The sequence below is a fragment of the Pezoporus wallicus genome, unplaced genomic scaffold (assembly GCF_028554395.1).
Source record: "Pezoporus wallicus isolate ANWC-B61680 ecotype Strahan unplaced genomic scaffold, APGP_CSIRO_Pwel_v1 contig_6787, whole genome shotgun sequence".
NCBI classification, from domain to species: domain Eukaryota; kingdom Metazoa; phylum Chordata; class Aves; order Psittaciformes; family Psittacidae; genus Pezoporus; species Pezoporus wallicus.
In genome coordinates this window covers 1,704,954-1,730,404 of record NW_026636951.1, presented here as the reverse complement: position 1 = coordinate 1,730,404, position 25,451 = coordinate 1,704,954, and the positions used below count along the sequence as shown (strand labels likewise).

At 33.6% G+C, this 25,451-nt stretch overlaps 1 protein-coding gene across 10 annotated transcripts in view; it reads right to left on the bottom strand.

The window, feature by feature from the left end:
- The window catches only part of EXOC6 (exocyst complex component 6), a 92,839-nt gene that overhangs the window by 33,446 nt on the left and 33,942 nt on the right, over positions 1-25,451 (bottom strand). For 5 of the 10 annotated variants that reach the window (XM_057402322.1, XM_057402319.1, XM_057402321.1 and 2 more), the window contains exons 9-19: positions 24,858-24,941; positions 24,722-24,768; positions 24,230-24,350; positions 22,247-22,318; positions 21,475-21,572; positions 20,169-20,274; positions 16,545-16,654; positions 15,629-15,740; positions 14,073-14,207; positions 8,684-8,863; positions 5,630-5,659 (exon numbers count right to left, since the gene is read on the bottom strand). In XM_057402322.1, coding sequence (XP_057258305.1) covers positions 5,630-5,659; positions 8,684-8,863; positions 14,073-14,207; positions 15,629-15,740; positions 16,545-16,654; positions 20,169-20,274; positions 21,475-21,572; positions 22,247-22,318; positions 24,230-24,350; positions 24,722-24,768; positions 24,858-24,941 — 1,095 coding nt within the window. Of the gene's footprint in view, positions 1-5,629; positions 5,708-8,683; positions 8,864-14,072; positions 14,208-15,628; positions 15,741-16,544; positions 16,655-20,168; positions 20,275-21,474; positions 21,573-22,246; positions 22,319-24,229; positions 24,351-24,721; positions 24,769-24,857; positions 24,942-25,451 lie in introns of all 10 variants that reach the window. The other 5 variants (XM_057402323.1, XM_057402325.1, XM_057402328.1 and 2 more) reach the window with 2 other exon arrangements.

Below are 25,451 nucleotides of genomic sequence, written 5' to 3'. Positions count from 1 at the left end.
GTTTGCTTTGTTTATATTAAATCAATCAGAGATTTAAATTATATATATGGTATAGCAACAATTGATATTTCTTCCAGAAATCCAACTGTCTTCATGAATACATGGACATTTTAAAAATAATAACAATATAAATTGCTGAAGCATATGAACAGTTTTGTGGATTTATTTTAATTTTTTCACCCAAACAATGAAAGCAAGACTGTAATGCAAACATGCTGCATATCTTTAACAATAGTCAGTAAAATAAACCCAAACTTTCTATAAATCAAATTCACTGCTTTCAGTTAGGCCATTTTTCATAATAGCATGTGCTAATTATTGGCACTTTAACTGCTTGAATTCCATCTCAAAGCTTCTTGCTAAATTTTTACAAATATTCATGGTTATCCATCATCTTTTCAGGTGCTTAATAAGTCAGCGCTGCCAGTAATCAACTACTAGCAAAATGAAATGTAGCCCTCTGCTGTACAAAGTAGAAATCATTTTCCAAACATAGCCTAATTACTAACATTTCTCTTTAAGATGCATATGTAATTGAGACAAATCATTTTCCAAATATGAGACCAAAAAGCAGAACATAAAATCAGACTTTAATTTAGTAAAATATTAAAAAATAAAAGAAAAAGTGAAAGATATGGAAATCCTAAATTAAAATTAAGAATATCATTAAGACCAGATACCCGATCTATTCACCACAGCTCTGAAATCTTTTAGAGCAGAGTGATCTCGGCTTTCAAATGTGAATTATACGAATCTTTGTAGCTTAATGTACTGAAACTATGTTTTTCAACCAATATCTATGTTACAATATATATTATACCAAAAACAACTATTAACATGCTTACACAAAAGAAATCATAATTATGTAATAAATCTACTAGGGCACACGCCACTATTGTTTTACTTATATCTGTCAGTAAAGCAAAGACACCCATTTCTCTAAAGCAATGGTTCCCCAGCTGTTTTCTGAAAAGTTAGGTTGATCAATTCACTGTTGACTCACAGAAACACATATAAGCAATGAAAAATGGTAAGGATAGACCGCTTTGATCTATCCAGTTCACTGTTCCCAAGAGTTTGGAAATTTCTGCTCCGACATCTGTAGAGCCAGATCTTGTCCTTAATAAGACAATTTGCTCATGTCATTTGAATCTTCATGTATACATATAACTGAAAGCAAATTTGGGCCTAAATATTTTTAACTTTAAAAATCCATTCTTTGTTACAACATAATTAAAATGTAGACAACACAATGGAAAGCGTTCACTCTCCTCACATGTCACACTGAAACATTAAATGGCTTTTGCTAATACCCCTTCAGCATTAGGACACCTTCAACAGTTAGGAGCTTTATATCTAAAATGACATGTCAGTTTCTTAATTGAAAATCTCAGAAAAGCAAATAACATTTTTTACCTAAACAGATGAACTGACAACGAGGAATGTAAGAAACAATGCAAGAACAGCATGCTTAAAAGTCTCCCAAACCCAATGGTAATTACACTGGGAGACACGCAGCTCTATTCCCCAAGCAGAACAATATCAATATGAATAGGAAAAAAAAAAAAGAGGAAAAAAAGGGGGGAAAGGAAGGAAAAAAGGAGGTGAGAAGGGGAATCAACGGGCCACACTTCATTTAATTACAGTGTAGTAGGTTTGAAATACTTAATGGAAATGACATTTTGATTTAATGGAACAACTAGTGCATCTCTGTTTAATGTACTGCTCCATCAAATCAGCTCCATGTCCTATTTACGCTGCCACTATAATGTAATAAAAGTACAACCAGATTAATAGGCTGTCAAGAAAAATTTTAACATTTAATTTATTTTACATGCAAATAATGTGTACTCCTATGCAACTTTAAATAAAAGACATAATTTTATATTTCTAACAAGCACCTGTAGTTAATTGTTGCAGTCTGGCAAATATCAATAGTACTGGAGCACATGATAATGGTTACAATGCAGAAATGACATGGTAAAAGCCACTTGGACTTTTAAGTATCACTACATGTGTGTTTAATGTTTATTTTTAAAATTTATAAAATGGAAACATCCTAACATTTAAATTATTCCCAACTATGTAACTTGAACTACAGGCTTATTGTTCACATGACATATCAAAAAATTATAGGAGTTTACTATACACAGTTTATACTTGGTCAATAAACTCAGTTCTCTTAAAACTAGAGAAAAAACAAAGCTACATATATCAATCAAAATGCTGAATTTTAACTGAGAGAAATGTGAACTTTACTGTAATCCTCTTCAAAATACAGTGCTTCCCAGTTCAAAATACATTTGATGTGCAATATTCAGAAATAAATTAAAATCAAATTTATGTTTGACAAGTGAGATATAATTAAAAATCTATCCCCAAAATTCCACCATCCACAAATTAATCAATTCCTTGCTATTTTTTCATAAAACATTTTGAAGAGGAAATTTAAGGATTCATGAACTTAGCAGGAAAACTTTTTTTCCAGAATTTAACAAATCTCTGTTATTTTTCAAACATTCTTAATGTTTATTATTTGTCAGGTTTGGGTGTTTGTTGTTTTCCTTTTTAAGTTATTCTTTTCTAATAAGGTGGCTGTGGTTATTGTATCTAGCAAATAAATACTTATATTCAATAGCACGCAAATATTCAGCAGGCTTCTTGCATTCGCTCCAGTTGCCTCCCATTTGGAGACACTCACTATTATCTCCGCTTTGCCTATGCTAATTGCTGCTATCTACAAAACCTATTCTTCCACTCAACCAATGTAAAGTTTAGGAAACAAGGACCCTATTCTATAAGCAAAAACACCTGCTAACAGTGTTAAAGGCAACTGTTTTTTCACCCAGCCTTCACATTTTGCTGAAATACAAGTTTGTAAAAAGAGAAAACCCTTAGACAAACTTCTTATATTTCAAAGGAGCTTGTAAAGAGAATCTGCTGACATATTAAATCCTTTTTTATAGGACCCAAAAGCTTTTCTCCTAAGAACAATTGCAGTAAAGAGACATTTGGCTCCTAGGAAATTCCCAAAGGGTCAGCCATATGCATCCTTCCACGGCACCTTTGCAATACTCGTTTCTAAGACCCATGCTAGCTGTCTCAAAAGCAGCTTTCATCATTCACTGTGGTGTCAGTCAATATGATTTATGGACTGCATTCAACAAAGTCAAAGCATATAGAATGAGAAATATGACTACAATCTGCTAATTTGTTTTGTATTGAGCCACTTAGGAGTCAAAGACCTGATGTCAGGCTGAGACCAGCAACACAATTAACCGGCCAGTGACAGATTCATCCATCCTCCCTGCCAGGTTGTGCCAATCAAGGACAGCATGAAGCGGCATTTGGAGAAATCAGTAAGAAAACCCATTCTTTAAGTAGCCCGTGGAGGCCGTTGATTGACAGTTTTTAAATATAGCTGCAGAAAACCACCACCCCTTCACCCTCACTGCAAGCTGTGAAATTAGGGTTTTGCTGCCAATCACGGAAACAATAAAATAACACAAACTGCCATCCTCAGCATAAAAGGAAATAGCAAAACTTATGCTAAATCTAAGAATCTGAGGAATTCATTAAACAATATGAAATGACATAATGAAAAGATTTCCAAAAATTCAAAGAAACTAAACATACAGATTTTATTAGTCAGAGTAACTAAAGCATTACATTACTTAACATCAAGACTAAAATCCAACTTTTGAACCATTGTTAATATACAAGTATAGTAAAAAACACTAATGGCATTTTTAAGAATCAATTCTACTTCCAGGCTCTGCCCCAAGTTCTACTGAAATAATAAAGAACACCTACTTGAAAGTAATTTGTTCAATACTAACTTTATATTGACAAAGTATGCCAAGAGTAAAATTTCAGTTAATTCTAAACTTGGATTAAAAACACTTATATACACACCCTTTATAATTTCAATTTAACTGATCTGAAAATAAAAGGCAAACTTTTTCTTTAACTGTTCCAAATAAAAGCTAAAAAATGCAGGTCTTTAATAACAAATTTGATCATCCAATTGATTTTATGAGATTAATGGTTGTATAATGAAATTTCAATTTGCTTTTTGAGTCAAAATATCTAATGGAACTATAAACCGCAATATGAAATTAAAATGGGATGTAAAAAAACCTGAAAACAGAAATAATCTTAAAGACTAAATTCTTGTGACTTTTTAGAAAAGAGAACCATTAATAACTGCATGACTCTCAAACTATATCCTTCCAAAAGGAATGTAGCCTCTGTGCTCTGCATTGGTGAAATTCTGCTAGCGCTTGCTAGCATAACCAGCACACTGATACCTATTCTACATTAACAGGAAGTATTTCTACACAAATTAATCAATATTCATAGTGTTCAAAACACCTATTAGCCTGACAGCTCAACATCAGGCTGAGTATTCAAATCATAGAAATGTTCACTGGAGTAAACATCAATGTCATCTAGTCTAACCTCCCACCCAAGTGGGACTGTTACCAACACGAGTTCAGGTCTGTTGCCCTTTATTCTAGCTGAGCCCCCAAAACAACCAAGGCGAATTCAATAGCCTCACTGGGTAATCTTCTCCAACATCACAGTAGTCTCTTTTTGCAAACTTTTTTCTTAATGCCAAAGCCTCACCTCACAAGCTTCTACCTGTGATCACAGTCACATGTGGATTTGTCTATCCTACCAGGAAGAGTTTGGCTCCATCACCTTTGTATCTGTTCTTTAAGAGGTTGTAGGCTGCCACTGGATCTCCCTCTCCCCAGTTTTCTCTTTAACAGACTAAATAATCCACCTCCCTAAACCTTCGCTGTGTAACTCGTGCTCCAGCCCACTGTAGATACTCTTTCCAGATTCACAGAGCTACTACTCAGTCGTTTTTCAGATTACAGCAATGAACAGGGTTTTTCACATACTGTGTACTTTAAATGATGTACAATTTGTTCACTTAAACAGTGAACATCACAGTATACGTTTGTTGCTGTACACTGATTAAGATTCTACCATATAATTAGGAAAAAATATCAAAAGTTCAGAAATTCAGTATTCAGAAGCACTCTTAACAGAATAATATTAATTTCAAGACTTCCATTATCATGGAAACGTTTACACCAAATCAAAATAAACTCATCATACAAAAACTGATGACCTGAAAATAATCAGGGCATGAAAGAATTCTTAAATGCAATTCATCATCTTAGAAAAAATTATAAAAATTGAGTACACACATTCCCTTAGCCCCAGACAGATGTAGCAGAGAAATGATGGAACTTTCACTGATTCTTTATTCTATCACTTTACCCTTATTCTGTATGCATGTCTCATGGCTGCATTTTGATACCTGACCTTTCTTCCAAAAGGCCTCCTACTCTTTTCTAAATTATTTCATTTGGGATGCAAGGCACACCACACCAACCTTCTGCAAGGTTTTTAGGGCCCCTGCAGTCCCAGTGTATGAAACCCCAATGTTAGTCCTTAACTTGATCCCTGCATGCAACCACACAAAGTATGCAGTATGTCATCAGCAAAAGAGAAGGATCTTTTTATTAAATGATTAAAAATTGAAGCAATAAGCCTGCAGGCAGTTCATAGTTTTTCAGTTCACATGCTTTTTCTTCATCTTGCATCTACTTACCGACATAGCTGCATGGTCATTGTTGTTATTCTGAGAAGGAAACCAGTAAGGCAATCAAAACAAAAAAATTAAGATGTACTGTCAACATCAAAAAAAAAAAAAAAAAAAGAATAAAAAACTGGTAGCAATAAAAGATAATAAAAAACTTCAAAAAAGAACAATTACAGGTACATAATTCCTTAAATTATTATTTTTTTTTAAACTGTGAAATTATACAGTATTTTGTTGAGGCATAACAAAAATATTAGAATTTTAAAAATACTAATTTGGTAATAAAATGTTTTTCTGTAATAAAGGACAGTATGCTAAAACATCATAAATTACAGTGTCTGTTGATATGCCTTTACAGAAAGTTTTCATAGTAAGAAATCACGTATTCCAAAATACTTAGGTTAAAAAATGCCATGTTCACTATCTTGGCTTACAGAGGCTATCTGTATGTCATTAACATACTTTTTTCAATTCTTAGAATGGGTCTGGACAGTAAGAATCTAAATGTAATACAACCCAATCAATTTTAACATAAATCTAATGGTAATATAACTGCAGGGTGGAATAAAGCTATTTTCTTTTCCCCAACTGCTTCTTAAGTGCAGTAAACAAGCACAGGAGAAAACTAAGATGTAAAACTTAAGAATAAAAAACAAAAAGCTTTAGAGACAGAAGACATTTTCAGTGAGTCAGTAGAGATATCAGACCCCAACTAAGCTGTGACACAGTGTGCAGGTTCAGTAACACTGAGGTCACAGCCTACATGATTAAGACCGCTAATGTTCCAATAAACATAATGCAAGTTGTACGAAACAGATATGTAACACAAAATATATTTTTTAAAAGTTATGTCTACATTGGTACAGAAATACTTCAGTTTAGCCCCACACAGAAGCACAAAAGGAGACACATCCCTGTGCATTTATGCAGCTTGCACATACATGTAAAATTCAGCAAGACTCTAATAACAGGAACACAATGTCCACAAGAAAAAAAATAAAAGACGTTAAAGCATATATCATAGCACTTCTACAGGAAGACTTATCAAAGAGAAATTCAGTGACCCTTGAACAAGACTACAGAAAACTAGTACAACCAAACTAGTGCCACTAGCCGTAGCACAATGCCCTCTAACATGATCAGATATGCTAAGGCAGGAAGAGCTGAGCTTCCACTTGTTCTCCTCTTTTCCTTACTAAAACTATGGTGAATGGCTAGGAATTCTGTTCTTTGATTTCTAATTATGGCAAAGGTTCTAAGATACTCTTTGAGCAGTGAGATGTTTCTTCCAGCCACACAAAAATTACTACAGAAATGAAACCGTGACATTAATGGCATAATCCATTAATGAAAAAGAATACTTAAACTATTCCAAATCCCAACTATAGCAGATGACAATCTACCTTAGTTTAGCACTTCAAAGTGCCTGCTATTTTAATGAGTTATGGAACCTAGCTCTGGTCTTATCTTTGAAAATGCTTTTACTATGATTTTTTTTCTTAATGAAAATAACTTACTAATACAAATCTAACCAGAATCACCATAATGAAGCTGTATACACATTTTCATAAAACCTCCACAGCTCACGCACAATAGCATTCATAGGACTGTATGTTTCTGCAACTCACCAGGCCAGAACAGAGAGCAATACACAGGGTAAGTAAAAAATTACCAGAACTCTCTTGCCAGTCCAGACTAGTTGTCCATATAGCTCTACATCTGCCTGTTACCTGACCAGAGTATGAAATTACAAAATAACCTCTTCATGGGAACTAGCTTTCTCCAAAGGCTGACTTGTGCCCCCAGGCAGAAATTTCTATTCCTTTCACACTTTTGAACTCCTAATGCAACATCTGGTTCTTTCCATCCCTTTCCATCCGTTATTTCTGAACACCTGTACCACAGCCTCCATTCATGACAGACTATTGTACATATTCCTGTAGAAGTTGCACACTCCTTAACTGCTATATGTATATGACCATTGAGGAGCAGTGTCATTTGTTCACACTGCTTCATATGTCAATTTAGAATGAATTTAAAACTATCTAACAAACTTGCTATTCTTTACCAAAAAAAACTCAACTGATTTGCCGCAGAAGTACATGTCTTACATGTCACATTCACATCAATATTATGTGATACATTGTGAGTGGTTTATGTCTTTGAGTCAGTAAAAAAAAAAAAGAGACAGAAGAATCACAGCCTCTTCACTTGTGATTTAGAAGACCAGATAAGCCTACACTGCCAGCAGCTTTAACACCTTGCTATGCACATAAATAATCTTTTACTTCAGTCTGAAGACTCAAAACATTCTATGCATTGAGGAATTATTATTATAGGCATTGCATATGGATAAAGCATTCAGACATCAGTGTGAAAGTAGCAACTAAGGACTGATGAAAAGCAGATGTAGCTTGAAAGACTTACTGAACTTACTCTGGACATATAAAGCTATAAACTATTATGATACTAAATCAAACTAGATATAGTTTTTTTTGTCTTAAAGCAAGTGGAAACCAGAAAATACACTTTTAGCTGGGACAAAATAATTCAGGATATATTCGAATATGAACCAGGATTCACTTCAATGAAGCTCAGTTAACTAGAATCAAATTACTTTTAATGACCAAAACTATTCAGCTAAAAACCCCCAAATCTTGGAGAATACAAGACCTCCATAATCTTCTGCACAAATGCAAGATTTGCACCAATTCTGCATTGCTTGGATCAATGCCTGTGCACAGAGAACCAACAGGGTTAATTAAAAAGGCTATCTGATGCCTTACAAAACTACATGAGTTCTTACGCTATTTGTAAATTAGCTGTTGTTAACAATATTACTAAAGTATTTGAAAATATTTCCTAAGTATTACCATGGTTAAGCATCATCAACATACTGAAACACATCTGAAAATACATTTGTTCTGAAAAAGAATTTAAAATACATCTGCCAGCATGCGCACAATTAAAAAAATCACATCTATCTTCAAAATCTTAGTACTTTAAAGTAAAATAAAATAATGCTCTAATAGTTTGAAATTAAACTTAATTTTGAACACTTACAGGTAAATGAGTAAAAACTTGAAATGTGCTTCTTAAAAAGTTAATAAGGTCCATTAAGTACCCACTGGCTCTTCCATCTGACTCAGACATTGTCCAATCATAATCAGCAATCTGAATAAATTCATCTATTTTTTGGTTAAGTTTTGTGTATATTTCTCCTTCTGCAGCATGCCTTGCATCCTGAAAAAAAAATAAAATCATGTAATTCAGAATTCTAAATATTATTAGAATGCAGATAAAATTATCCTCATCGATGAAAATGAAGTCTTGTGTTTTTCTTAGAATCAAAAGATGTTTTACTGAAATCACTATTTTAACTTCTGCTTTACAGCAAGTCTGAGGTTGTGGGTTTTAAAATACTCTCATAATGTATAAGAGTGTTTATAACAGAATATATCTACAGAATAAGCTAAACTCTCAGAGACAAATTAAATTAATTTGAATTTGGAAACAAAGTAGTCACTTCACACTCTTCACAACAATCACCTTTAATTCAGCCTTACAAATCTATCAACCTTGACATCGAGTTTATTTGCCCTTTTTTACAAAGAAAATAATAAAATAACCTAATTATTTTATCTATTATGGCTAGAGGTCCAGCAGTCATATGATTTTTATGTAATTAATGTCTTCAAGCTTCACATCTGAGGAACACCCATAGTTTTTCGTCCTCCTTTAAATTATCCTGGCCATCACACACCACGATTCAGAGCACTCCCGTACTTGCCTTCCATCCCTACCTTTTTTTCCTGCCACCACATAGATTCTACTTTTTGGAACACGAAAGAGGTAAAGTCTAGCATTTACTGTGAAGTGAGTTTACGATGCTACCTATCTGCCTCATTTGTTATGGGAACATCCTCATAGATGCAATAGAATCTGTGTACAGCTGCTGATGAGGTGCATCTTGCTGGAAAGACATACTTTTGCCAGCCTGAGTTTTAAAAGGTACTCAATAAATTATATGTTCTAATTTGGTCTCAAGATGATGCTTTCTTCACTGGTCTTGAGAAACAATTCATGTAAAATATTTGATTTAAAGTGAACTGGTCAGTTGCCGAAGGCTTTTAGAGAATAAAAGTAGGCTGGATATACTGGAGCAACATACAAGTAGACAAGATTCTCATTTCTCATTTCCTCTGGGAGAAAGCAGTCCAAAAGGATGGCACTTCAGAAAGGTGTAAATAAGAAAGGCCAAAAGAAAAATCAGAAAAAAAAAAAAAAATTATCTGATCTTAAAGATGACATTACAATGAGTGCGTCAAATTCACTCTTTAGTCAGGCCCTAGGTCATGAGGCACTTCAAGAGGAAGCAAGAAAGAATATGGCCCTACCATGTATAAATATCAAAGGACAATTTCCCAAAAGTAGTTTTTTACTTCCAAACCAACCTGTAAAAGCTCCACTGAACCACCCTCCCAATCCAACACACAAGAATCTGTCAACCTGTTAACATGTCAAATAAAGGAATATGCTAACATCCACTATTTTGTAGATGGCTATGACTATAAATGCTTCAATTAAAGTCTAGTCTATATTTAAATTTTCTAATTAACAACGGGAGCTCAGTTTGAACTTACAATCTGTAATGATGGGACTTGCAAATATATATGCTTGGCTTTAGTGCAATTGCTTGGACTTTTTGTTTGCTTGGGTCTGGGTTGTTTGGTTTGTTATTTTGGTTTGGTTTGTTTTTTTGTTTAAAAACTAAAGCATTTATGGAGCAGTTGTACCATCTTTACCAGTTAGGGTGAGTTACTGGTGATGGTAAGACTAATCTTTCAGGTTTTGTTTTGGAAGCCTGTCTTTGGCTACCTTGTATTTTGCTTTGGTTATTGGTTCACAATTTCAGCAGTGTGCTGCTGCCTGTACTTTAATCAAGGCACATTGCTCTGTTCCCTGAGAAAACCATAAACAGATGAGCATTTGGATTTCAAACCCAGAAGTTACTTCTGAGAAGTAGTACTGTGAATCCCATGCTTAAGTCAAGAATGAGTTAGCAGTATTCAGATTTGGGATGGCTCATAGAGGCAGATGAATCAACTCCAGCTCTTCTTTTATAAAATGGTGATGGAATTGCATCAAAGCCTTTACAAAGCTCACCAGATTTCCCCCCATTATAAAATGAAAAGGGCAAATTATATGGTTTTGTTAAATGGCTTTTCTCTCAGATGTCCTGAAGCCTTGCGCAGGATTTAATGTGCTGTATCTGGCTCTCCAACAGCCATTAGACAGCTTAATGCTGAGACCCTGGGCCCCCAAAATGTCTATCAATTAGATCTGCAAATACATCCATTTATTCTTAGCATGGCTGTTGATTTAAACAAAGGAAAACAATAGCCATCCAAAGATGGGAAACGTGGCTATAAATACTAAAAGCAACAGAATTTTTTAATACGATAAAATGAAACAAGTTTTGGTGGACTTTTTTGGGTTGTTTGGGGTTTTCTTTTTGTTTTTTTTTAATTTCCACCCATGTGAAACAATGCTTGGAGAGTTTGAAGGACACCTTAAAATGAGATTTTACATACAAAAATAAAATGAGTAAAGCAGCCCTCTAAAATAGTGGCCATGAAATAGATCTGAAGGCTTCTATTAAAAAAATACAGTGTAGATGTACTTCTAAGATCACCTAATGGAATGTAAATGTGATCAATGCTGCTAATAAAAGGAGATTTTTCTGACCACTCAGAAAGAATGGAGGAGACATGATTTGCCACCAGGAGATGAATTTAATAACAGTAGAACATACCAAACTCTGTGAGGGCCCAGTTGGGGAACTGCAAGCAGTTTTTCATCAATATGGGGGGGTGGGGAGGGAAGAGGGATTAACGAGAAAAGAATTTTCTACTATAAGTGGAGAACATTGTATTAACAAGTTCTCCATGGAAAGAGATGGGAGAGACACCATAAAAAAATTCTTATGCGTTTGACAGCTTTCATTCTGTATTTTAACAAAATGCATAGATACCAAGCTCTCTCAACATAAGTACTATATACTGTGATTCCCTCCAATAGAACTTAGTTTACAGAATAGTTAAACATAACTTACAAAGCACGAACAATCAGCACAAAATGTAATGCAAAATTTCAACTTCATTTCTTAAATAAAATTCAAAAATAAAGAACATCTTACCTCTTAATGAAATCAAAGACTATGGCTGCATTAAGTGTTTGTCTGAATGTTAAAAAGATTATGGAATGGCCTTACACAAAAATACTTATAGATATGTAAATTCAAAGATACACATGCACTATCAGTACACAACAAGCAAACTAGGCAGCTTGGAACTTAAGGACAGGGCAAAATTAGCAAATTTACTGTTAGGGCAACAGTAACGTAACTACAGTTGCTAGGCCAGAACCTTTCTGTCTTGCCTTATTCATTAAATCCTTAGCAAAACAAATGGCAGTTAATGGGAAAATTGTTGGCAATCAACTGGAAACATCAAGTTACTTTCAATGATGATGTCTTATTTAACCTCACCCACCTTTTAACATCTATGCCAAAGGGGATATTATAATAGGATATGCTACATATTGCAACAAGAGAAAAAAAATGAAGTACAGAAAACAGAACTACTCTCATAGGATTAGTCCTCCTTATCCCATAAATACAAGAAATCACCCTCCTTTGTTTCAGTGTACAGTGAGAAAAAAAACACCAAATACCTTAAGTTTAAATTGCAGCTGCTTTGGAATCCCTGATGACTTTTTGTTTTGTTTCTCTTAAAAAAACTTTCTGTATAGAAACCTCAAGCAACAAAGAAGGCAATGCATTGGCTGAATTAATGGCACAAGGTAGCCTATACAAAATGATTCTTCTTTGAGAAAGTTTTCTTCAGAAAGAAAACCCCAAACAAGCCCCCAAGCACACACAATTTGTTTAAATTCTAACCAAAATAAAAACTACTTAGCCAGACTCGGTAAATTAAATAATTTCTACCACATTTTATGCATATAAATGCCAAAACTTGGTCCTTTGATGTACAGAACCACCTGATGCTTGAAAGAAGTACCTGGTGCACAACCACCACCAGAACATGAAGGATCTCTAAGCGTATCTACACCTGTCCCCAGTGCTACAGCACAGGAGGGTTTGTGGTGTAGGGCCATTCAGTGGCCTGAGATCAAACCACCTTTGCACTCAGCATAGCTAGTCCAGCTATTGGGATCTTGGGTTAGAGCTTACTAAGTTCATTATGACATAAACCTGTCTGAGCAAGGATCAAAATTTTGATTAATTTATCTTAGAGATAAGTCTCAGTCATCTTAAGTTACCTGACATTATGTGTATAAGTTTTCTTCAGCAATTTAATTTGTATGTGCAGGTTTCTCATTAACAACATGTGCCTGCCTTGCAACCGAACAAGGCTAAGGCCTTTTGAATAATGCTGGGGAGAGAGACTTCACAGACAAGGGTATGGTTTTTGCTCTGCAAGGACATCAGATATGACTATACAGGTAATTGATATTTTTGCTTTAATTTCCTCTTTTCAAAATCCGTCAGAATTTTTATACAGACAAATGCAAGAACAACTAGGAGAACTTCACCTACTAATGGAATGAGAAGCTATATATATAGAAAGAAAACTCCAACTTTTTTTATTTTAGGATTATTTTATACTTGGCTTACAAATGCTGCCATGCTAACTGTTGAAATTACAATTAGCTATGCTGAGTATCCATCACCTATTATTTGCTTTAATTTTTTGAGATATAAGCTTAAGTAGTTTTGCCATTTCTGAATATATCAGAGAAAAAACAGCTTGTATAGATAAGCAGCTGCTATTATTAGAAACGGCAAGTTCAGATGATCATTTTAATAAGAATTATTGTGTATAGATAGGACATGTAAATAAAAAGGAATTCTATAAAAGATAATTGAATAATTTATGGCTTGTAGCACAGACTTAATACTGCTTTTATGCTACTGCTTTTATAGTACTAAATTACACAATTTGAAAATTAAAAAAAATTTTATTGTAAAATAAAAATGAACAATACAAATATTTTAGATTAAACTAGGTGGTTTGCTTGATTCCATTCAGAAAGGGGGGACGTTACACAAACTGGAGCTTAATCTATTCAAAGTTTCTGGTGCAGTTAAGCTTAACTTGTAATTTTATAACTTAAAGATGCATCTGAAAATGAACATTGATGCTTCTTACATACTGACATATTTCGGATCATACTGAAAACACAAAAAATAGTGTTCACCTGCTCCATGTTACAAATGAATTCTGAACAGTTCAGAATTATTTTAGAGTAAAAACTGAGAAAGCATGCAGCTTTGCCCTCACCCCCTTTTGTTTTAAAATGCTTCATTTACGATGATTTTAATGTAACTTTTCAGACATAGTCATAAAACAGTAGACGTATATCCTACCTTAAATGTAGAAAGCCCATAAAGTCTTGCAGTGTGAACCGTCACTTGTGAAATATTTGTAATGTTGGATATAAAATCCTCAAGGTATTTACAGGCTTGTTCCAGATGTGTTGTGTTTATGATGATTTGAACAAGCTACAAGAGACAAAAAAATCTTGTAAAAATCCATTTATCACCCACTGTCATTTGATTTTGTAAATTTTCAGAAAATAATTACAGTATTTTAGGATACCACATATTATCTGTTAGCTCTCAAGTTTGCTTTCAAATACCGCAAAAGAGTAATACTATAGTTTACATACAAATGCTGTCATTTTAAAAATGAACACTGCAGACAACTATCTGAAATAAATCCAACTGATGTATTAGAGTTAAAAAAAGGAAAATATATTGCCAAAATCAAATCATTGATTTGTACCCTAAAAACATATTTTTAAAAAAATACTGCTACTAAAAAAAAAAGTATTTCATAATATTGTCAGCAGAATGACACATTCTGAAGTTAGGGAATTTAAAAAATAAAGTTGTCAGCTCCTTCTCCCCCAGCAATGGTAACAACCTGTCTCTAAAGGTAAAAATGTCTTTATAAGCACATTTGGTTTACAAATTAGACAATGTACATAATGCATTGTAACTGAGGTACCAGCAAATTCTCACTGCATACTCTCTGTCTTACTGAACACTAATGTAATGTTTGGTAAATATAGTTTTCTCTTGTTAACATTTTTCTTATTAAACATATTGATTTGATAACAAAACACCTCAAAAAATACTAGTGAAATTATTTTCATGTCCTTGAAAATATTCCTGTACTGTCTTCAAGAACATAAAAAAAGCTACATCTCAGAAAAATTGTATGGCTTGTCTTACTAACACAGGAATATATGATTTACAGGGCTTTTTTCTCATCATCATCATCTTGATTTCATCTATACAAGAAGTTCTTGCAGTTTAAAAATGACGTTCAATACAACTTAATGCTCCTCTAACAGCAATAGTCTTAAGTCCTTCTCAGCATGTTTGAGTAGGTATCTGCTGTCTCCTGATGTTGCATGTACCTGCAGTGAATGTTCAGAGTGACTCACGGCCTCACCCTGTCTTATTCTGTTGAATAAACAAATTAAACCAAGAGTCCTGACAAAAAAAACACCCCAAACCATGCACAAACCTACAAAAGTATTCTAATTGCAACTGCTATAGAAAACGTTTTGTGTGTTACATCAAACTTGAGATTTTAGATTTATCTAGTAGGTTTAATCTGAAACCTTACAGTTTATGCTCTCTACATATGTTCTTCTCCCCTCCCCCATTCTTTTTTTGTAGAAAGAAAAGAAACTCAACAACATGGTACTAATTGTTATACAGGAGCTGAACACACAAACCATGCAACCAAAGTAACAGTCTTTGCCTTATGGCAAATCTCTGTTTATCATAGAGGATACACTACTTGGTTTTATTACACAAATCTTAATACCACAGTATATCTACATTTTCAAGAACAGTTTTAGCACTAATTGTCTTAAAAAGCACAGTTTTGAGTAAGTTTTAAAACTTACCTCTGTTAAACCTATATGAGGTTTTTTAATTAGGTTCTGTAAACAACTACTCAGAGTTCTTGTAAGCAGCAAATTTGTAGATTTTCTGAGCATATCATCTATTTCTGTTGAACTGAAAAAAAATATCTATTTTTATAATTCTGCTGTACATGACAATACTTTGACAGTAATCCTTACTATTTAATTTTTTTTTTTTTTTCCCTGCAAAGGGAACTTTTCGTGTTAAGAATCCCTATGTGCATTTCTGGTTGCTTTAAGTCTTCTGTGATCTAACACACACTATGCCTCTTTCACTTCCAAAATTAACTAAATTTCAACACAAGTAAAATCTATTATTTTTAGATTCTGAACATGTTTATTGACAAAGCAGTTTGGAAAAAGTAATTGGTGGGTTTTAATGAGTTACTAAGAAGGTCAACATGTGCTCATTAGTACGTGTAAATTATAAACAGTATCAATTAAGAATGTCTGAAAGCAAGTCATTTACATCTTTAACAGTGCATAAGTGGGTGACTGGCTACAAATACCTTCCAGACTTCCGATCTATGAATGTTATTTTATGCAATTAAATCTAAGATTTTGAAGGCCACAAAAAGAAATGAAATGGGAGAACTGTGATGTTTTCCATCAGAAAAAGGTGGGATAGAAGAGGGAATGAGCATGCAGACAGCATATTTTGTTGCAGGAGAAATAATTGCTAAGGAAACTTCAAGCACTGAGAAGGGAAAGACTGAAGTAATCAGGGATGCTACTCAATTATTTCTGAAATGGTTAGTATTGAAGTATATTTTTCCAATCTCACATGCTTTGTTGTACAAAACATATTTTCATTTTAATACATAATTTCTAGGTCACCTGGAATTTATAGGTACATACATATTTACCTATGGTTGCATTCCTGATACTTTAAGCTTACCTGCGGTGAAGTGATTCTGAAAATTTAAGGCTTGCATAAATAAATTCCTTAACCTGGATATAAATCTGAGGCACTGACTGAGACATTGGAAGCTTCTTTGGAAAAGATTGCTGTGAAAATAAAAGATAATACTATCTTACACTTGAAACTGATTCTAAGGAGAGCTTGATGTTAAATGCAACAATTAGAAAGCCATTTAACACTATCAGTATTTTAATCTAGTTTAAGCTTTTCTCATTTTCATCAAATGAGTGGTATGCATTGAGCTGATTCTGTATCTGTTTAAATAGTTTATACATGACACAGAATTTTATCACTTATTTAAATTACGATAAAGATTGGAGATTTTATGTCATTTAAGACCCTATAGAAAGCAATTTACAAGCACACATTAAAAAATGTCTGAAATTGCTTTTAATCTAAATAGATAAAATAGATGTAAGTGGGATGAGAGATTAAAAAATACAAATGTTTTTTCCTAGGAAAGCAGTGAAAAAAAAAGCAGCATTTGAGAAGTTCAATACATCTGAGGTTTTCAAAGTAACTTGCGAATATTTAGGTATGTATATTTATGATCATATATTTACTTTCTCGTCATGGTTCACAAACCTAAAGCAGTTTGAACTATTTTCAACAACTGGGATTAATGGGATTAACATGTGGTAAATTATAGTGTTCTACTTCAATTTTAAAGCTGAGAGCTGATACTGTATTTGGGAGGACAAAAAGAAAGAAACTCAATTAAATCTACACATACCAAATAGGTATTTCTGCACTGAATATGCAATTTTTAAATCTGCAAAACAATTTATTTTCTGTTTAGGGCTAAGGCATAAGAAAAATAATTAAGAACTGGTATCATCCCTGAAGAATTACACCATAAAAAAATAAAAAAACATTAACCAACAGCAGCTCAATGCTTATGTATTATAAAAAAAAAAAACAAAAAACAAAACAAGCCAAAAAAAAACACAAAAAACCAAGACAAAACAGATTACCTTGACATTCTTCTATTTATACCTCTTCATTTAAGATTAGGTGGTGTGACAAGTATGTGGTGTAAGTGCCAGGCTTTCATGCCATTCAACAACAGCAAACATTATTTTACAAGAAAATTTACTTCAAATATGTGTTCATCTGATTTAAGCAATTAATTTTTACAGCTAGAACAAGTGCTATTACATACAACTATTTCGGATTATTACAGTATTTTGTCAGCAGGGCTTGAGTTTCAGCCTTCGTGTATTCAATGATCTAGGAGAAGTAATTCTTTATTTTCTGCAGTGTCTGGCCAATGCAGGAGGACAAACACTTTCTGGCTGATTATGCAAGGAGGCAGCAAAAAAGAAAAAAAAAAAAACACAAACCAAAACAATAAAAAGCTACAACCAATTGTCTCACTTCTAAATACAGAAAAGGAATAAAATTAGATTATATAATCCACCCATGATAGTTCAGCACATTCAGTCTAAACAGCACAGTGAGGACGAGACTGGTTTGTCCACTCAGATTGGATTTGCTATGTTAAATATCTAGTAGGTCATAGTTCTTCCTAATGTACTGCAAGCAATTCCCATGATAAACTTACCTGTAAAATCTGAGCATGATTCATCTTAACCTACAGTTAAAAATGAGACACTCACTCACATCCATCTCTTTTTATACTAAATGTAGAGAAACAGACATTTTCAAAAGTGAAATTCCTCTTAATCTGTAAAATGCATCAAAGATGCATCAAATGGAATTAGGCCTCTGGGGTGTCTATTTCTTTCTGTGAACTAGCCCAAAACTACACCTTTTTTCTTTAAACATCAAAATGTAGTTTAAATTAACCCATCCAATAGGACCTCCCAGTGCCTTATAGCCTGCGGCAACAACAGAGAACTGAAATGGATAGGATTATAAACAGCAACCAGTAGAAATGATGTTGAAGCATTCATAAAGTTTCCCTTCCTTGTGGATTCCCTGCTATCTAATAACACATAAGGTAACACTGCAGTCTTTCTTTCAACAAGGATACTTAATGATTCTTCCTCTTCTATTTCACTGCCTAGTTGATAAAACTTTTAGGAACTCAATTATCTTTGAGACATCTGCCCCTTCGCTGAATTTGGCTGAAGTCAACTAAACTGCTACAAAAATTGCTAGGACACAAGAAAAAAACCTCACTGCCTGATTTCTAATGATGCCTTTCTGCTTCACATACAGGTTTCAAAGCTCTTTTCAGAGATACATAAAACAAATGTTTTCTGTGCTTTACAGATGAATGAACCGGCACAGAGAAATGTGAAATGACTTCACAGCGCCATACAGCTGGTCAACGATAAAGTTTGGAACAGAATCCAGCCTGATTCACAGCTTTACTCTCAAGTTCATCAGTCTAAAAATTAAACCTCAGTGAAATTCTGCACACAAAATACCTACAAAAAGTGCTGCTCACTACAACTTAGAAACCTCTCTCTGTGTCATAAACCAAAATTAAAATTGTTGGGTACAGAGAACACGTTTTCCTTCTCGTGAAATAAGAGCTAAAGCTTTGTATTAATCATACATATGTGTAACTACACATACTCTTGCACATTATGGCCATGCACACATGCTAATACATCAGAATGAGAGGAGCTAGCAGATAGAATTATTTAGTGCAAGTTTAAAATCTCTGCAATTTATTAGCAAAATACGTCATGGTAAATAATACCAGGGCTGTGGCATAATTCCAATATTGTAAGGGATTTCCATTCTGTTTATCTTATTTTAGTATTATAATGGCCAGGTAAATTAACCTGATAGTGGAAAGCATCCAGAAAGCACTTTGGAGCCTTATTCAATAACTGCCATAAACCTCACCTTTAATTTTTCACCTTCCTTGAAATACTGGATTAATAATATGCATGCTACAATTGCTTGTTAGATATCCACTGAATCATAGAATTAGAATATCTTTTTGCTTTTGCAGGTATTAGTAGCAACTCTAATTAGCTTCCTTTTGCAATATTTACTTCCACTATCATGTGGTTCTTGGATTTAGTTCCCCTCTACAGGCTCCATCATGAGACTGTTTCCTTCACTGGTATTATCAGAACCATATTTGAATAGTAGAAAATCACCAGTGAAAGAATGGCTGAGGCTCTGAAAAATGATCCTATTGGAACCCTAGCACATCAGAAGTATTATCAGTCTGTTCACATTTATTTTGCCCCACATGCACAAATACAAATAATCAATTTAAAAAGTGAAATATGAAAGTTGCTGTCTGTAACTGATCCCTGTTTTGCATGTATTTTTGCAAGACTACAGCACATGAGTTATTAAACCAAATGAGCTGCAACTAAAATTTATCTAAAGACAGTCTGTATTATAATTACATAAAGACTGTATCAATTAAAATGTATTATTAATTTGTTTACAAACCAATGGGCTTCATTATTCACTCAAACATCAGAGCAAATTAGTAAGCTTTAATTTGCATATTTACTTATGACTAGATAATTACACACAAAGAAGGTAATTCAGCTTCTTAATCTTCTCAAATTTTAATTGCTTTTTAATTATAAAAATCATTACTGCCCTAAATACCCTTAGCTGGATTTCAGCAAACTTCAATAACATAAAACTTTTCCTTACCTTATCAAGTTCTGGATCTTGAAAAGGAAATTTGCTTATAACTATTTTGTATTCTTCTTCATTTGCCACAGGAATAGGGCTGTAGTTGTCTGCTTCAAAAATATCCCTGGTGAATTAGTTAAAGTGGAAAAAAAACAAACAGACATGTAACTTTATTTACAGTATTTTCCAGTGTTAAAACATGTAAATTAATATACATTTTATTACTATGTTTAGGTGTGCAGCTTCAAAAACTCAAGAGCTATACTTGTCATAATTTTAAACAACCAAACTATTTTTAGATGAATTTGAAAGCACCTTGTATATACTCTTCATGTTGTGCCTAATCACATAAAAGTAGCTGAAAGCATTTTGATGTGTATGACTCAAAGCATAATACAGGAAAGGAACTTGAGATCAACTTGTCTATCCCAGGGCAAACCATAATGAGATACTTATTAACTGTGGTAGCCTACACTTTGCCTACAATAAAGCAGATATTCAGCGTGCCTCACTTAGGTAGCAGAGGTACATATAGCCCCATGGAGATAAATTAGAGAACTTTAACTAGGCATGTGGCCAGAGCGTTAAGTACCCTCTGGACTCTTCTATTAGTCAAATGACCGTGTTAGTCATCTGTATTCTAGACTAAGATTCTAGAGAGCTTGAGAATCTGAAGTGCTTAATTTAATTTTAAGGTTTTCTGTATTACAATGTAACATATTTTATGGTAAGCAATTTCTGCACATTTAGTCATCCCACCCTATCTGCAAACAGGCTTTGGTGTACAACCCCAGGCTGCTGTATTCCTGGATTTACAATTTACTCTATCAAATAATTCCAAGGAATATGCAGCAACCAATCTGCATTTATAAAAAAAAACAAACAAACAAACAAACAAACAAAAAACAACAAAAAAAAACCCAAACACGAAGTCATATTGGCAATGTCAGTAGTCTGTCAGGGAGGTATATGTATCAGCTAGCTGTAAACACTAAGATAACCTATATCAGGACCCTAATGCCCTATTGCAATAACCTAGTGTTATTAGGTTCCTAACAAAGAAAAACAGATAACTTTGTCCTGCATGTTTCTCCAGTAATGTCCCTTTGGAGACCTTCCTTCTCTCCAGTAACTACAGAAGCAGTACCCAGTGGCTCTTCTAGATAGTAGTTACATGTAATGAATATCTTAGTCCTGTCCAACCTGAAATTCATACACAATACTGAGTTAATCAATTCTTCCAGAATTACAACACTGTAAAAATAAAAGTCAGAGAAAAACAATAGATGCAATACAAAAGGCACAATTATTTTGAAATACCAACCTGAACAATACCGACCACTTTTTAAGAAGTGTTTCGTTGTATTGGTCTCTTATCTCAAATAAAAGATCAAACAGTCGGTTCACAGGAAAACCATAGCCCTATAGTATAAAAATGAAAAGAGTAGATAGTTCAATAACTAATACACTCAATTCCTATCACATGACTTCATGGCTCTGAGATGAAGATGAGACTTCTCATTCAATCTTGTCAGTTCTATAAAGCAATTACAGTGCTTCAAACACAACAGTATAATTAGAAGATTATATATTAAATTTTTACCTAATACTTTGCTTTCAGTTTTCAAGAAAAAATTTGTCCTATTTCTCTTCAACATTTTAACTTACTATTTATGCACATAACCAATCTTTTTTGTCAGTCTGTTAAACATTGTAAGAATACTTGCCAATGTTGTTAATTTTCTCTTTTGGTTAAAGAGTTAATGGTAACTGGAATGTTATTCTTGCTTAAGATCAAAAGTAAAGCATTTATAAAAGACAAAATGTAGGCAGATTATAAAGCTAACATTAATTGTGCACCGTTATGAATAACTGGATGCTAGCTGGATAGCCCAGAATGTATACATTAACTCAGTTCCTCCTTTTCAGTATTATCACAGCAAGTAATACATATATTTTTAAAATGCTATTGCATACTTTTCTTCTTGATTCATATATATGATTCAGGAAAAGCCAAAGCATTGCGCTTACCTAAAGGTAAGAAAGAAAGAATCTAATTCTAAGAATTTTTGTTAAATTACTACTATAGTATGTACCTGCAAAGTATCAGCAAATACTACAATGAGATTCTTCAGTTCCAGAACAAGGTCAGGATCACTGCAGTAGGACTGAAATTGAGAAATTCTGGTTTAGTTAAAAGGATTTAAAGTAAGGGACATATGTTTTCAAACAATATTAGCACAGAAAGTTAAACTCTTATCTCTTTACCTGACCGACTGGCTCAGTAAAAACCAACTTAGACTCACTTATCTTCATTTAGGCTAGCTACATAAAAGTAGTTGTTAGATTTCTGTATGAACTATCAGTACTATAAAAGCTCAGAAAATGTAAACTAAAATACGAGATTTAATAAATATCAGTATGTTGTACTGAGATTCAAAACCAGCAAATTACATCTATTTTAGTGGAATGAAAGCATACATCAAAATGCTTTGCTAAGTCAACATCAAGAGTTTTCCACAGGAAACACTTTTGAACACTGAGCCTGGATCTAGCTAGTGCTAACTGTGCCACCTCAGACAGTCTCCCAGCTGTATGGGTAAAACACTAGAAGCTTCTAAATAAGTTCAAATTACAAATTTGATGGTGAAAAGTCAAGACTAAGTAATTTACTAAATAACTTAAATTTGATTTTCAGAGGTGTAGAACCATACAACTCAGGATTTCACCTTAGCTTCGCTATTTGCAATACTGGATAATGAAAAAACTTTTGTATTAGAATAATCTAAAGCAGCATAAGAATACAGTATTGGTTGGAGTCTATCCACCTTTCTTTAATTTTTGCTTTTAGAATACTTTATTAAAGTAAGGGTTCTGTTTATAATACCCCACAAGACAACATACAATTACCTAAAACTTAGTCTGCACTAGGATTATGTTAGGATGAGATTATGACAGAACTAATTTTGATGAGAGTTATACATTTTGAGAAGAATTAGTGATCAACTACATGAGAAGATTTTGAAGAATTCTTTAGAGATTACATTACTTTTACTCCTTAAATTACCATATTCTTACTTCACTGTATAAATCCATACATAGACAATTAACTTGAAAAATATTTAGCTTAAAAAAATGCTGACTATATCCCCTCAAATGAATTAAAAACTATGAAAACATCTTGTGTACCACTGATCAGTAAAGGTCCTATGATAAAATTATGTGAACTTTGTCCCCATTTTTCCTCAGTATATATGAAATGTAAAATATTCCTCGAATCAAAGATCAACTGTAATAAAAATGAAAATAACCCTCCATAAATGAACTGCTACTAGCAAATATTAAAAAGGGAAAGATAAAACTCTTCTACTTTTCTGATAGTAAAAATTATACCAATAGTAAACTCTGAAGCAATTTACTATCAGTCAGAGTGACAATGGTATACATCAGTTTTCACAGAGGAATAAGAAACGGCATGCAGCTATTCAGCATCATTGGAACTAAGGCATAAACGTAACTTTAGGAGACACTTTGAATGCACTGAAATACTCAGTTGATAGAGATTTTTTCTAATATCTTTATTTCAACATAAACATATTACTACTATAGCATTGAGGAGATAGCTCCAAGGGTTTTTTTTGCTGGTGAAGTTTATTTTGGAAACACTGCATTTGAAATGATAATTAGGAACTATTTCCTGGTGGTGCTTTCAGTGCTGAACTATTCAATCTGATCTAATGAAGAGGTCAGTTGAGACTAATGAGGACGGATTGCAATAATAACAGCAGATTAACTCCGCATATTCTAAACTGCTGGACTAAGAGAAGGTTTGGAAGACCCAGTGAGTTGTAAATCAGTGAAGGATTATGCAAATAACCCATGGCTGCGGATCACAGCCTGATACTGTTGGGAAAAACAAAAGCTTGGCAGGCTCCCTCCCAAATCTGAGCAATTTTTAATCACAAGGAAAAGAAGACATGAGAGGGGTATAATTTTTCACTTTGTTACTATTCCAGCTTTAAATATACAGAACTCTGAAGAGGATTTAAACTGCAACACTGATAAAACTTCTCACTTACTGAATGTGTTCTAAGAACAGCAATGATCTTGGAAAGGGCCATGTTCCAGAGTTCATCAGTATATGTTCTTGTTACCAATCCTTGGGTTACATGTAAAATGTGGTCTTCTACTACAAAGAAACTAAACCAAAATAATGCTTAAATTATTAAGTTGCTTTCTAATATTAGAGCAAATTCTGCTCTTTCACACACGTAGTCAAATCCTTCCCCATTTGAGCAGTTACACTTTGATAGGTCTGGTGTTCTGCTTTGCCCAGCATGAAGTCAAAACGTGGAAAGTTTATTTCATGTCAGCTGGAGCCCAGACTGCTGGAGTGTCCTTGTGGGGCATTATACTCTCAGGATCTGGGTGCTCTTCCCCATTCAGTCCCAGCAACAACCACCCACACGATCTGTGCAGAAATTGAATCTTGCAGAAGAAAGTTTTTGGACCACAGGAGAACAGGGGTGAATTAAGTAAAACTGAAATAAATCTTCATTTAGAAAACTTACCCTACAATTTGGCTGAAGTATCTTCTATAGCCTTCTACTGTTTCATGCTTGCAGTGAAAAAGAAAACAAGTTGAGGAATAAAAATACCATAATCAGCTACAACCCAAGTCAATGCAAAACCAAAAGTATTGGTTACCATGCTTGACTGCGGTTGCAGAACTAATCTTGCTTGTTTTCTCCTTTGCTTTCTGTAGTAATTTTCAAATATTTCTCCATCACCCTAAATGAAGACAAAAGTAGTTAAAACAAGAACATTGTTTCAGTATGAAAAAGGCACTTCTTAAATTAAGGGTAGAATTCTCTTAAACTAAGCCACATATTTTGCATTTATTCCACACACAGGACCTCCAGCTGACATCAGTGAAGTTTTGTGTGCATGAAATATGCAGAAATCACCCTTTTATTTTTTAAAGTAGCCTACAGGATGTACTGTAAATGAGAATTTTGCTCATGTGGCTACATTTTGTCAAACAGTATTATGGATTTTAAACAATATTTATGTCTTTATATTAAAGGCATATTACCTGTTACTCTGTAACTGAAAACCACTGCCTCCTAAAATGTTTCTCTGCATTATTGAAGAAACTAAATGTAAAGTTGTATTGTAAAGTTAAGTCACCAAAACATTTTTATGAATATATGATATGTCTGAACACTGCCCGCATTAGTTTTGCCTGAGGAAAAAAACACATGAGATTTAATATTTTCTTATTCTCTTTGGAATTGATAA